The sequence below is a fragment of the Rhipicephalus sanguineus genome, chromosome 7, assembly GCF_013339695.2.
Source record: "Rhipicephalus sanguineus isolate Rsan-2018 chromosome 7, BIME_Rsan_1.4, whole genome shotgun sequence".
NCBI lineage: Eukaryota > Metazoa > Arthropoda > Arachnida > Ixodida > Ixodidae > Rhipicephalus > Rhipicephalus sanguineus.
In genome coordinates this window covers 58,961,292-58,975,482 of record NC_051182.1, presented here as the reverse complement: position 1 = coordinate 58,975,482, position 14,191 = coordinate 58,961,292, and the positions used below count along the sequence as shown (strand labels likewise).

Here is a 14,191-nt window from a genome sequence, read left to right as displayed (position 1 = left end):
CCTTGAGCATTTGGATGGCGCCCAAAAGATCGATCTTCAGATCTTGGCCCATCCGGAGTCTTACAAGCAAAATGTCGATCAGCCGACGCTTGTAGATAGACTTAAATGTGCGGATAATGCCCTGGTCCAACGGTTGGAGCTTCGAAGTGGTGTTGGGCGGCAGAAATACCACTTCGATGTTGCTCAGCTGGGCATCGGTGGGGTGTGCCGTGCAGTTATCGACGATAAGGCATACCTTCCGTCCCTGACGCACCAGGTCCGAATCCCACGCCTTCAGCCTGGATTGCTTCCAGTTTTGCTGCAAAAGTCAGGGTCGTCCGTTTCTTCGCGTCTGCAGCCATCGCTACACACACCACAACGCGCGGCAGGCCTAACACACGAGCACAACAACGACCGATGCGACGGATGCCTGGCGATACTATCTGATACTATCAAGGAGGAGCTGGTGCAACAAGTGCAGTGCGTCATTGCTGCAAGGCTGCGGCGTGCGTATGCCGCTACGTTCAAGTGGCGCACTCGGCGCCATCGATGTGTGCAGCAGTCGTAAACGCCCACCGCGCTACCGCTATTTTCGAGAGTTGCGGGAAAGCTCGCCGCCTGTCAACGGAGCGCGGCGGGAAAGCTCGCCGCCTGTCAACGGAGCACGGGCGGTTTGGGGTGGCCGAGTTCGATATATCCATTATACGTCAAACTTCGTTCGAAATAAAAAATTAAAAATGCATGCGATTTCCCACGTGATATAGGAACCGTTCGATATAGGCAATAATTCGATATGTCCGTGTTCGATATATCGAGGTTTGACTGTAGATTTCAAAAATGTCACCTATAAAAAGTTTATTTTGTTCATAATCTTTGGTCTTCAAGGACCCATGTTCCCCTTAAAGGGGTCATGAAGCACCCCTTGGGCTTATTGAAAAAACACATCCTGCGGAAAGCTGACACGGCTATCAACTGCTCAGCCAAATATTGCAGTCGTGCGCGTAAAGGCTACAAGCGGAACGCAAAGTTGCTGTTTTCTCAGGCACCCTCTTTTCAAACAAAGGCCGGTTCTCACTCTCGTGGGTGGGCGGGGCGTCTGCCCGTTGACGTCGCGATCTGCCTGTTCACGTCGCAAAAGACATACCATCCTCATTGGCCGATAGCCGACATAAATCGAGAGCGGCGTTCGGATCAGATGCACTTCTTGCCACGGGGTGCCGCCACTTGTCGGCGCCGCACTCCTCTGTACACGGTAGCCACACTCGCGCAAGCGAATCACAGCGGGAGAGCGATCGAGTTTCATGATGCGCTGACGTAACTTCCTTCCCCCGTGCCATCCCTCCCTGTGTAGCTTCCAGTGCGCTCGTCGGCCCGAGAAAAAAGAGAAAGCGCTGAGAGCGTGCGCCAAACCCCCGTAACTCCGCTCATTCTTGACAGATTCGAGAAATTTTTGCGGCAATCGATTCGGGAGGCAGTAAACTCCGATACGGAGGTCATTAGATCATTAGTACTTGGAAAAGTGGTTCATGACCCCTTTAAAGATGCGCGGACAGGAGCACCATTCTTATTATTTGGTGGCATTAATGAAGATGTGAGAACCCATATCTGACGTACTGATTTGCTAGAGGGATCTTTCAGCTCGAAGATTTAGTGTTACGACCACTTCTATGCTTGGCAACTGCTTTCAGCCACTATGATTATCTCTAATGTAATTTCACTGTTCACTTTCGTATTGCTCGTGACTGTAAATACCGTTTGTGCCACTTGCAGGCTCATCTCGGAGGAGACGTTCGAAGCGGACAAGCAGCTTTCTCGAAAGCTCAGCTGCAATGCACCAAAGAAGCTTCCGCTGCTCAAGAGGGACCTGGACGCCAGGGCACAGAGCGAGACCTATCGGTGAGAGCATGTTTCGTTTGCTCTGTAAGATACTGATCGACGTGGTGTGGCATCGTGCAGTCATTGGAGCATTTGTCTTGAGATGAAAGAAAGGGTGGGAAGTTGGAACGGAAGATAATGCTTGCTGGCCGACATTGGCAGACTGAGAATGGCCTTGCAGGAGGGATAAAAAGTTTGAAGCTGACCCCAGTCTTTGACTTAGGTGTCTGGCAGTGGCTCTCGCACATTGGCGTTCGTCTGCCCTAATGTGCTCGTTGGGTTAACTTTGGGTTTCACGTGCTGCTTTGCCAAAACAGATCTCAGAGACCACATAGATAGAAGCATGTGGTTGACATCTCTGCCAGCTGCCGCAGCGATCACAGCTGCTCCCAATCGTTCAGTGAACTCAATAAATTAATTTCTATTAATTATTGCAACAGTTAATTGGCCCTTAAGTTATGCTCTGATATCATATGTGTCCAATATAACTCTTAACTTGAACTAGTACCATCAATTTCTATTTTTTAGATGATATTTTTTTTTTCTGAATGGTACAGTCGAACACAGATATATCGAACTCGAAGGGGATCGTGAATTAGTTCGATATATGAAAAATTCGATATAAAAAAATACAGGCCCCGAGACCTTACCAGTGGTGGACGATCACCTACAATCGGCGCATCCAAGAATGACAACTAATTCCGCGCACACGATGCAACAGAATGTTTTTTTGTGCGAAAAAAAATCACTTATCTTGGCCTGCTTCTTCGTCTTCGAAATGAAGTTGAAGACACTGGCCTCGATCTTATCAAGGCTGTCCAGGTGCGACAGCCCGGTTCCCTCCATGTCGCCGCAAGAACGGCAAATCCAGCCAAACGCTGCTGCCACTTCAGCGGAGGAGTACGCGCGTGTAGCCGCCGCCTCGTCTGGACGATCTTCGTCGCCACTTGAGCTGTCCGCCTGGGCATCCTAGGTCCCTGCGACCGCTGCTACAATGTCGTCGTCAGCGAGACTCTCAACAGCCTGAACATTGCGGTCCACTTCCACGAAATCATCCGCAGACACTTCAGGTAGAATGGCAGCCGAGAAGAGGAACAACAACTCGCAAAATGCGTCGTCTACGCGCTCGTCGTCGCCGTCTTCACCGGATTTTGCAAGTTCCGCCGTCACGAAGCCTGCTTTCCGGAAGCAGTTGGCCACTGTGTCCATCTTCACGTCTCGCCAGGCGCCCGTCACCATTTGAATGGCACCAAGCAGGTCAACCTTCAGCTTGGTGCCCATGCGGAGGTTGACCAGCAGGCTATCAAGGAGTCTCCTCCTGTAGCCCACCTTGAAGGACTTGATGGTGCCCTGGGCGAGCGGTTGCAGCTTCGCTGTCGTGTTTGCCGGCAGAAACTTCAGCTCGATGTTTTTGAGCTAGCAGGTGAGCACGCACACAAAAGAGGAATGCGGTGGTATGCGACAGCTCACGGAAGTGAACTCTGTGAACAAAGCGTTCGCGATCAGTCGTGATGACGGCGATGGCTGCCCGGGCTACCTGTGAGGGCAGCAGCGATGTACGAAAGGCGCGGGCTGTGGTTGGCTCATCACAACTCACACAACAGCAACAAAAAAAAGAAAGAAAAGGCGAAAGGAAGAGGCTGCCGGCTCCTTCGTTCCTGCTCTAAAAAAAAAAAAAAAAGAAAGGCGAAAGGAGGAGGCTGCCAGCTACTTCTTTCCTGGTCTCCGAGCCGACGGTAACGCGGAGAAAGCATGAGAAAGAGAGAGCGAGAAAAAAAGCCGTTCCACAAGTTGGAGAATGCACCCAACTGGAGTACAGTCCGAGCCCTCTCGCCCTCACGTTTTTCGAGCGTTTCGGGTGTCAGCTGAGGCATGGTGCTGCTAAAGTCACTGGAACGGGAAAAGTACCGCATTCTTCTTCTCTTCGCCGCCGCGCCCTTTCGGCGGCTTCGCCACATAAATGGTCCAGCTCGCTCGCCTCGCTAGCGTCTCCCGGCCGCCGACGCACTGCGCTTTGAAGGGCGATTGTTTTTATAGCCTCAGAAAAGCGTGCAGGAACATTACGACATCCCGTATCGTTTTGACACTTCATCGCAAGCCTGTTGGGGCATCGAAGAAGGACTGGGTGCGGCGCCGGCTGCGCTTTCGGGAGCAGCAACCGGCGGGAAACGGGCAAAGCCCTCTTTGCTATTCCAAGTGGGAAAAAGGATGCCAAGTGACAGGCTGTGCGGCTGCACAGAATACGGCGCGAAAAATTTGTTCCCACGACTGATACCCGCCTTTGTGAGGCAAGCGTTTCATTGAGAATTCGCGAATTCCGTTTGGGAGAATGTTGGCGTCACCGCTGCACTAGCGCAGCTTGTTTTGCGTGGTTGCTGCAGAAGGTTCATGCACAAAAACATTGCCGGGCAGCTCTTAATTATGTTTGGCATAAATGACGCTTGTGCTCACATATAACGATGAGTGCGCCATGAAAACTGACTGCTACAGATTGGCATTGCGTGATGTGACTGAATGACGAACATAAATAACAGTGTGTACTGTGAAAATAATGGCACGCATGTAATGTAAGGCATCATTCACATGCCATGCTCGTGGTGCACTCGTGGCCGGTTCGCCGGCTTGATATACACCAAAATCGGTATTGCGTGACGTGACTGTATGATGAAAATGAATACCAGGTGTTAACTTGAAAATAATGGCATGCATGTCATGTATAAGGCATGATGTATACATGCCATGCTTATGGTGCACCCGCGGCCGGTTCGCTGGCTTTATATGCACCAAGATTGGTAGCGCGTGACGTGACTGTATAATTGTGTCTTTTGTGTCAATCCGGCAGATCCCACGCATTGTGGGAATCAATCTAATATGCGAAGCAGCCAGCAAAGAGCTGCCTATATCGCCTTGTTCGTCTTTGAGGCAGATGAAATCATTCATGTCATGACATCTAGTTCACTATATATCGCATGTTTGTCATGCATGCATGCATGTAGAATCTGGTATATACAACGCATGACCTGTAATATATGATCGTCACGCACGCACGTCATGCCATACCAAATTTGGTATACATCCAGTTAACAAAACGGCCGGAAGCGCACAAGGCAGTGTATTGTAAGCCATGCTGTACATGTAATGCATGTCATGGTTTTCAGGTTACCACCTGTCATTCATGTTCGTCATACAGTCACCTCGCGCTATACCAACTTTGACAGGCACAGCGCCTGTCCTGTGCCTTCTTTTACTTCGTCGTCGTCTCGTGAGCGCTGTTTCAACCAAGATCAACCAAGACCAACTTTGGTGTATATCAAGCTACCGAACCGTCCACGAGCGCCCCATGAGCGCGGCAAGTACGTGATGCTGTACATGACATACAAGTCATGATTTTCATGTTACCACCAGTCACTAACGTTCATCCTACAGAAATATCTCGTCATATCAATTTTGGTATATATGCATTTCACTAAACGACCACGAGCGCCCTGAGGCCATGTCAAGGTAATTATGTTTTACAGGGTATGCCTGCCATGATTTGCACGTTATGACCAGTAACTTATGTTCGTCATACTTGTCACGCCATATCAATTTTGGTGTGTATCACGCTAGCGAAGCGGCCGCGAGCGCACCATGAGCGTGGCATGTAAATCATGTCATACATGTCATTATTTTCATGTTACCACCTGTAGTTTATATTCGTCATACAGTGATGTTATGCCATACCAAATTTGGTATATATCCCATTAACGAAACGGACGGATGGACGGACGGACGGACGGATGCATGCATGCATGCATGCATGCTACATTCAAACTCGCAGAAGTTCGCTAAGAAATTATTCGCATTTAATAAATGCCGACAGCCGAGCACGCAGTTCGCATTTCTTTATCGCATTAGTACACGTGCGTGCGCGTGTAGGCAAGTGAAAACTGTCGCCATTTCTTTCCTAATCAGTTAGAGAACAACGGTATGCTTCATTCGGGGCTGCAAAAGCACACGCAATGCGTAAAACATGCGTTACTCTGCGTGAAATCAACACCACGCCGCCGAAGCTTCGGCCACGCTGGACCAAATATGGTGGCGGGCAGGATGGTCGCGGTACTTTTTCCGTTCCAGTGACTTTAGGTGCTGCGAAGGTTGCGGGGTGTAGCGAGTGCCGAAGCGCGCCTTCCAGCTCACGCGGCGTTCAATATATCTGATGGCGCGTAAAAATACTGTTCGATATAAACGTGCGAATGTCTATACTTTTACAGAGGATTTTCAAAGGGATAATTTATGAGTTCGATATAGCCGAAAGTTCGATAAATGTGGGTTCGACATATCCGTGTTCGACTGTACAGTATTCGAAAAACTTGAAGTTAGTGCTTATAACTGCAAGTGCTTGGAGGAGTGTCACTTAAAAAGACACTAAAGGCAAATAACAATTTATGTCAGAGTGAAAGCTCAGTGTATGACAACATCTAAAACAACAATATTATCAACAGCAGCGCCCTATTTACCAAGAAATTAAGCTAAATGTACCACACGATGAGCGCCATGACTGGCACATTTTGGAAATGATCCCAATGATGTGAGAGAGTTCGACTACAATTAATCACTCGTAATCAAACTAGCTGCAGTAAAAAAGAACCTTCCATGCATCAAGAGACGTAATAAAATGCTGCTTGTTCATTTCTGTTTGATTCATGGAAAAAAGAACCTTTTTGGCGTTGCCATGGGGAACGGCGAGCGTGGTTCGAAGGTTCCGTTTTCGCCGAACTGGGCTTCGCCCGGCACCTTGCTTCGCTCACGCGGTCATGTCTCAGTGGTAGTTTTGGTATCGCGTACTGCCGCGTGTGTTTTGTGCGCTAGTGAAAGTCGCTCTGACGGAAAGTTCGGCAAAATGCCGCATGCATGTGATTGTTGCCGGATGCCCGAATGGTGCACGCCGCCAGTGCATGCTGCCGCGCAGTAAATGCAGGCAACGATGGGCACGGCAGCAGTGACGTAAGAAACGCCGCTTTCTGGCGGGTGATTTGAAGTGCGCTAACGCGATGCGGACCACTAAAACTTGATTTTATTTCAAAATAAGCACTTCCTTAGCACAAAAGTAGCACTATAAGGTAGAGCTGTGCGAATAGGAAAATTTTGGGCGCGAAGTGAATTCGAATATTAAAGTGTGAGTGTGAATCGAATCGAATATTTTTTAATTATTTCTCGAATATTTCTAGAATATTTTTCGAATACTTCGAAGCAAAATTGCAGAAAAAAAAGTTAGGATTCCTAAGCATATTCTTATGAGATAGCAACATGAAAGTGTTTCTTTTCGCTAGGTTGATGAAGGACTGGCGGGGTGGTGTTTCATAGTTGTCTTATCAAGAATGAGGCAATGTAGAGGCCGAATTGTATTTAGGTAGATGATTTGGTGCAACCAAAGTGTTGCCAACAACAACACTTTACACGTGATAGGCAAAATACCATTTCCTCAGCCTCTCCTCCTCTTTCAACTTCTGTGGAAGCCCAACTGATGTGGCGGACAAAGGTGTGCTCCCTTCAAGTCTGGTGTTCCAAATCTGCCTCGTAGACGTCGATATATAAGAACATCTGAAATTTTGGATTCTAAAAAGCTTCGGCGTCCGATTTTTCGGACTTCCTGCCGAAATTTCAGGCCCGAAACAGCATTAATGAGACCCCAACTCTGCCACATCTTCATCTCCATGTTGGAACCAGCATTTTCTTGAGTTAATACATTTGCGACCGTGGCAGAGCTTGAAAGGCAGCTTTGCCGCAATAAGGGGCTGTGATGAGGTGAAGCATATTGAAAATCTAGGGACCACTTCCAATCGGACGTTGAATGTGTCTTGGCAAAGTTCGACCGTAACGGAGCTTGAAAGGCAGCTTTGCCGCAATACCGGGGTGTGATGAGGTGAAGCATATTGAAAATCTAGGGACCACTTCCAATCGGACGTTTACGGTGTCTTGGCAATGTTCGACAGTAACAGAGCTTGAAAGGCAGCTTTGCCGCAATACCGGGGTGTGATGAGGTGAAGCATATTGAAAATTTGTAGGGGTCAGTTTTAATCGGACGTTGACTGTGTCTTGGCAACGTTCGACAGTAACGAAGCTTGAAAGGCAGCTTTGCCGCAACATCGGGGTGTGATGAGGTGAAGCATATTGAAAATTTGTAGGGGTCAGTTTTAATCGGACGTTGTGTCTTGGCAACGTTCGACAGTAACGAAGCTTGAAAGGCAGCTTTGCCGCAACACCGGGGTGTGATGAGGTGAAGCATATTGAAAATTTGTAGGGGTCAGTTTTAATCGGAAGTTGACTGTGTCTTGGCAACGTTCGACAGTAACGAAGCTTGAAAGGCAGCTTTGCCGCAACACCGGGGTGTGATGAGGTGAAGCATATTGAAAATCTGAAGGGGTCACTTTCAATCGGACGTTGACTGCATTTGTTTTTGGCAAGTTCGAATAGTTCGAATAGTAAAATTCCAGTGCGAATCGAATAGCAAACACTATTCGAAAAATATTCGAAATTTCGAATATTCGCACACCCCTACTAGAAGGTTTCTGGGCCGTTATTTCAACAATCAGCATTGACTTAATATTTGCCTTTAGTGTCCCTTTAATGCTTATGCCTATAATATCTAGAGAGGCTATGCAGAGTACACAAACATAATCACAGCTGTTCTCAGTCACTGTGCAAGATTAGTGAAACGTCAGTCAATGTTATCAAGCCATTCTTGTGAGTATGGTCACGCCTAAGAATTGTAAGTCATTGGTTGCCCCGAGCCCTGTCGGCCTGTGAGATCAAAATTGCAAAATGATTATTTCCGAAGAGGTTTCTTGGTAGAGAATGCTATGACTCGCTAAGTGCAGTGATAGAATCTGTATCCTAAGTGGAAAACAGACAAATTAGGGATGTGTGCGAAGTGCAAGTTATCCAATGTTATCAATGTTCCTGGCATTGCATGGAGACCCTGCAATCCTTCTCTCACTACATCCTAGGAAATTTATCTGTTTCATAGACAACTTTCAATATGTCATTGGACATTGCTGAGGGAAATCTTTTATGAGTAGAAGTCATGCATCGTGTGAAATTAAGACTGAACCTTACCTTTTCAGTCGCATCAGGCATTTCCTAGCTTATTGGGAAACCTTAAAAAGTGTAACTGTCAATGGGAGGCACCTCCATAAGTGCTGGCACTCCAGTGTTCCAAGCACTTTGCCTTTCAGACAACAGAAAACTTGCGTTTCAGTTGACTCGGCTGCAAAATTTGAAAATTAATTGGAACAGTGAAGATGCAGGAACCCCTGTCAGGTAGTTGAAGTTTTCGGTCTGAGCGGCATTTTGTGCAAGTGGACGTATCTAGCACAGCAACCCCACTTGAACGCACGGGAGGGTCCAGCTGTGCAGGCAAGAACGCATGCTAACATACTGTAATGTAGCATAAAACTCATTCCCTCATTTAACACTTGTGCCATCTGCGCTGAAGATGTGTTCATATGGCATTGTATTTTTCCTCAGTACTATATACCCACGTTGCCGCTCGTAAGGCTGGCAGCTGCCATGAGTGATAAAATAGATGCCATCATTGCCGAAACTGAAGCTACGTTTTGCCATTTACTTCCTTGCCGAAGAAACTAAAGCAGGTGTATTGCTTGTATGCTTGCTTTTGTGACTTCAGCCAGTGTATCGCATTAAAAAAAACATCACACCGATATCATTGATTATTAATCTGTCAGCCTAAATGGAGATCAATTTTGGTACTGTACTGAAGTACTGACTTAGTACTAAAGAAAAAGTGAATGTTTTCACTTTACACTGGTCTGCTTGTCGTAACAAAGTATATTGGTTAAGCAATTGAATTTAACTTGCAACAAAAATTTAATGCGTGCAGGAAGGGGTGTGTGAGTGTTATACTTTTATTAGGCATTGTGAAACCTCTTTATATTGTCCTTGAGAACTTTCCAGTGAAGCTGTGAGTGCCACCCGCGTACAGGACCACGTTTCGTTTGCCACTGGACGAGCGGCTAGATGGGAGCCTGGAGTGCTGCCTGTGGACACCCTACAACAAGCAGGCCCGTCCGCGGGAAGCTCTACCTGTCGCCAAACTACATCTGCTTTGAGAGTCGGGTGAGCGTCCTGAAAGACGAGGTCGTTTTATTGTGGGATACTATATCAGTCGCAACACTTTCGTCCTAAAGGGGCTAGGACACAGCTCAGCACAACACATACTGTGCAGTACCTTATCCTCCTGCCCTGTTGAGGATTGGGGAGCATGAGCTACACATATACAAAAATGGTACTAAGGAAGGCAGTTGCAGTCCTCACAAAGACAAGTACCCTAGTTGAAACATTGGCTCCAGCGACATTCCCCATTATACGACTGTTAATGGTTCAAATATCCATGTTCCACTACAATGCAGCTGCTTAGTTGTCATTTCAACTATTAAGCCAAGAGCTCATTGCACGGCCCTTTGAGGAGAACATGGCAGGCGAATAAAGTGGTACAAAAACGCACGATACCTATGTCACTAATGATGTCGTGCTGCAACGTTGCCATGGACGTCATCACTAGAGGCCAGATTTTTAGGCATTAAAAAAGCATGTTTTAGGCGCCAGAAATAGGCAGGCAAAATAATGTTTTAGGCCTCCAATACCGTAAATATAGGCACAATAAATTTTTACATAGATGCAAATCATTTCAGAGGAAGACGTGCGTGGCCTTTATTTACGACAGGAAAGCAAAAAATGTTATTGTTTAAGGTAGTACACAGGCAGCAACTGTTGAATGTAGCCGTGCAGTTGTCCTTTGTCATGCATGCTTTGCAGAACACAGTCTCTCCACTTATGCTGCAAGTCAAACCTCCTTATAACAAACTCCGTGAAATTTGCAAAATAGTTTCCTATATCCAAAATTCGCTATACAAAACTGCACTGAAAAATTGCCAAACCCTGGCATGAATCGGTCAGCAGCTAGACTGGAATTGATGAGACATTTAATTGAACAAAAAGATATTTATTGGGCTGAAAAGAACATGTGCAGCATAGCTTGTTTTTTCTGGTCGATTGCGTGCAGTATGATGCCTTGCTCTACAGCGTCAAGGCATTCCATGAGCTTAAGCCCGGCGCCTTCCATTGCGGTACAATAGCGCCATGCCAGAGCCAAACCAGCCACAGCCTCGCTAGAAAGTTGGCGGCGGAATGTCTTTGGAGTCGGCAGCTTCAACTTCCGCGCCTTCATTCCCAGGTTGCTGGCGTGTCACCTCTGCAGCAATTTCCATATCACCGAGTCCAGCAACTGCCTCTGATGCGTCGTCGTTGCCAATGAAGTCATCCAGTGTCAGCGTGTCCGACGCGTCGCCTACCAACCACGAAAAATCAGTCCACATTTCATTAGGCTCATGAACCTCTTCAGAGCCCTGGACAACACCATATCCAGTGGGCTCTCCAGTGGGCTGTTCAACTACCTTGGTGCCGACAGTGAGGCCAGCGTGCCGAAAGCAGTTAGCGACAGTTTCTTTCTTTACGCTGTCCCAAGCGGCTTTCAGCATCTGGATTGCACCCAACAAGTCAATTTCTAGTTCCTCGTTCATTCGAAGTCGAATGAGCAGACGCTTGATAAGCCTTCGCTTGCAGATCGCTTTAAAAGCACGGACGATGCCTTGATCTAGGGGCTGGAGCTTGGAGGTGGTGTTTGTCGGCAGAAACTTGTGCTCGATGTTGCTCGATTGAACATCTGCATAGTGGGCCGAGCAGTTGTCGTCGAGAAGGCACATCTTTCCTGCACTGATCCCCAAGCTCGACATCCCAGTCCCTGAACCATTTTCCGAACAGCTCACGTGTCATCCACGACTTTCGGTTCGAAGCATAGGTGACCGAGAGGTCGCTGCAGTGTCTCATGCTGTTTGGTGTCTTAACTCTTTGAGGGTTTACACCGTACACGTACGGCATCGCATAACAGGCACCAAAGGGTATACGCCATATGAGTGCATCATTGCCTGTATGTTTAAAACGTGTGCTTTTTTCGATCAATTCTCTTGCTTGGCATGTGCTGCCACACTTCGGGAATACGTGGAATTTTTTCCTGCGCCGATGTCTTTCCGTTGTTGTTTTTTTTCCAAAGCGGCGTGCCGGCTTTCGCTTGCGCATCCGAGCGTGCTCGCGGTGCGGCTGGTTACGGTTTTGTCCTTCAGGTGGTTATCATTTCTTGCGCCCGCAAAGCTGATGGCTGTCTGGATTGTAATCTCTCAAAGGGGGACCGCTTGTTACTCTCTCCTTTATTGCTTCCTGGGGCACAATTACATCTGTTTCCGTGCGGTGCTAAATTACACAAACAATGCCGCTGTGGTTGCAAGTTCCTGTTTTAAGGACTTTGGAAAAACTAACTCCGTCTCGTTGACGATACAGGGTGTCTACCGACCGGGAAAACCGGGAAGACCGGGAATTCCCAGGGATTTTGGGTAGTCTGGAAATTCTCAGGGAAAACTCAGGGAAATTGTGCTCCCATCAGGGAAAATCCACAGTAACTTTATTGTAAGGCAACGAAAGTCGCGGTAGCGCTGGCTCGATATTTTGTGAACGCATTTTTCAAATCAAACGGCCGCTGCGGCTGCGGGGAAGGGGCGCCTCGATGCTGTCATCGCCTTCGGAGCGGTGAAGTGGGAGAGAATCCGGCTAATGCGTGGCATGCGGGAACCATGACCCACGACACATCGTATCGCGCAATGTTGTCAGGGTGTTCTGTGACTACGCGGTGTAGTTCTGTATTCTTTCTCGCGCGTGCTGTGCGTTAGCGCCCGATATGGTGTTTTTGTTATCGCCGCGTGTCAAGTAACAAGCATGATTAGTTGTAGAAGCGGTAGCAGTAGATGTAACGAGCTTGGGTTATCTTGCAAGCGATCGCGATCGTTCAGGAAGCGGATGTCTTCGACAAGGCTGGTATCTAGCCATCCCGATCGGCGAGAAAAAAGACGACGCTTGTTGGCTGTTATCGGAGAGCTCAATAGCTCGGATCCCGAGCTTCAAATATGCTATTTAGGACTCCGTGAAGAATAGAATAAATTTCCAGGCAAGAGCTAGCGTAACTCACAGCAAGTGAAAGCTTTTTTTTTTTTTTTCCCCGATGAGGGCACATGCTGAAACAAGTTTTATGCAGTCGACCGATATTTTGGGGGGCTGCAGCTCGCAATTACCAGCCACACGACGTGGAAGTTTGCTACAAAGCCGAATTACAAAATTTTTCAGAGCCAAGGCATAGCGGCGACCGAAATTCGCGACACCAGCACGGGTCCCATTGGATTCGGCGCGCGATGTCGGAAAACAGTAACGTTTCCACCATAATCGGATGTGCCGTAATTCAGGCTGTTACCGTGCTTTCATGAGATATTAGCCCGCAGCTATATTGCTGTTTTTTTTTTTTGCGATAGCAATTGTATAGACACTCCGACGCGAATTTTATGCCTTCGCCATGATCTTCCTTATCAAGTCCAAATCGCGATTACATCACCCCGCGCGTCGTATGCTCCATGCGCGAGTGAAAGCGCGCGAGCGCTGCCGACGAACGGGGCTTAAGCAGAGATGAAACGAGCCGACCGTCTCGTTCGCGCGATGGGCACATGGAGATAGGAGCCGGCGGGTCGGAGAGGGGGGGGGGGGGGAGTGCTGCGTGAGTTCGACAGGAAGTGCGTACTTTGTACCAGCGGGCGTGGTCGCGTGTGCCGCGGTATCTTTAGTGGGGATCAGCACACGGCTCATACGTTTGTAGGTGTTGTGCTCTAATTGCAAAACTTCCGTTGAAGCCATAGCAGTGGCGGATCCAAGGGGGGGGGGGGGAGCGGTAGCGGCGATCGCCCCTCCCCCCCCCTCCCCCTTAAGCCAGCCCTCGCCCCCTCCCTTCAGTGCCTGTCGTCCACCTCCTTTGTCAGGCTGCCTGTTGAGTTTGCCCCCTTTTTCAGGTTGCTTTGCCTGCCACTGCCCAAAAGGGGTAAAGAGAATCTTGTCCCTGCTGTACCTCTCTCATCGCTCTACCCTTTCCTGCTTCGCTATGCACATTTACAACGACGGCTTCTTACGCACCGCCATAATCCCCTCTGGGCTGTTGTAAATATGCGTGACCCACCAAAATGCACTGCTGAGCGGGGGCAATTCAGCCTTTGTAACCCCCCCCCCCCCCCCATTAGGTACCTGAATCCGCCCTGAGCCATAGATAGGGCACTTCTCTCAGTGCAGCGGCTGCGTTTTCTGAAGGAGCGAGCTGCCAGCCTATATTCATATAAAATTCCTCTTTGTTGCTATCGGATTTACTATTTTGCTCTCGCGGTGAAACTGTGACTCTTTTTCTAACGTGGGA

At 48.2% G+C, this 14,191-nt stretch overlaps 1 protein-coding gene across 1 annotated transcript in view; it reads left to right on the top strand.

The window, feature by feature from the left end:
- The window catches only part of LOC119399469 (TBC1 domain family member 9-like), a 705,668-nt gene that overhangs the window by 615,344 nt on the left and 76,133 nt on the right, over positions 1 to 14,191 (top strand). The window contains 3 exon segments of the mRNA XM_049417714.1: positions 1,750 to 1,875; positions 9,839 to 9,917; positions 9,919 to 9,972. Coding sequence (XP_049273671.1) covers positions 1,750 to 1,875; positions 9,839 to 9,917; positions 9,919 to 9,972 — 259 coding nt within the window.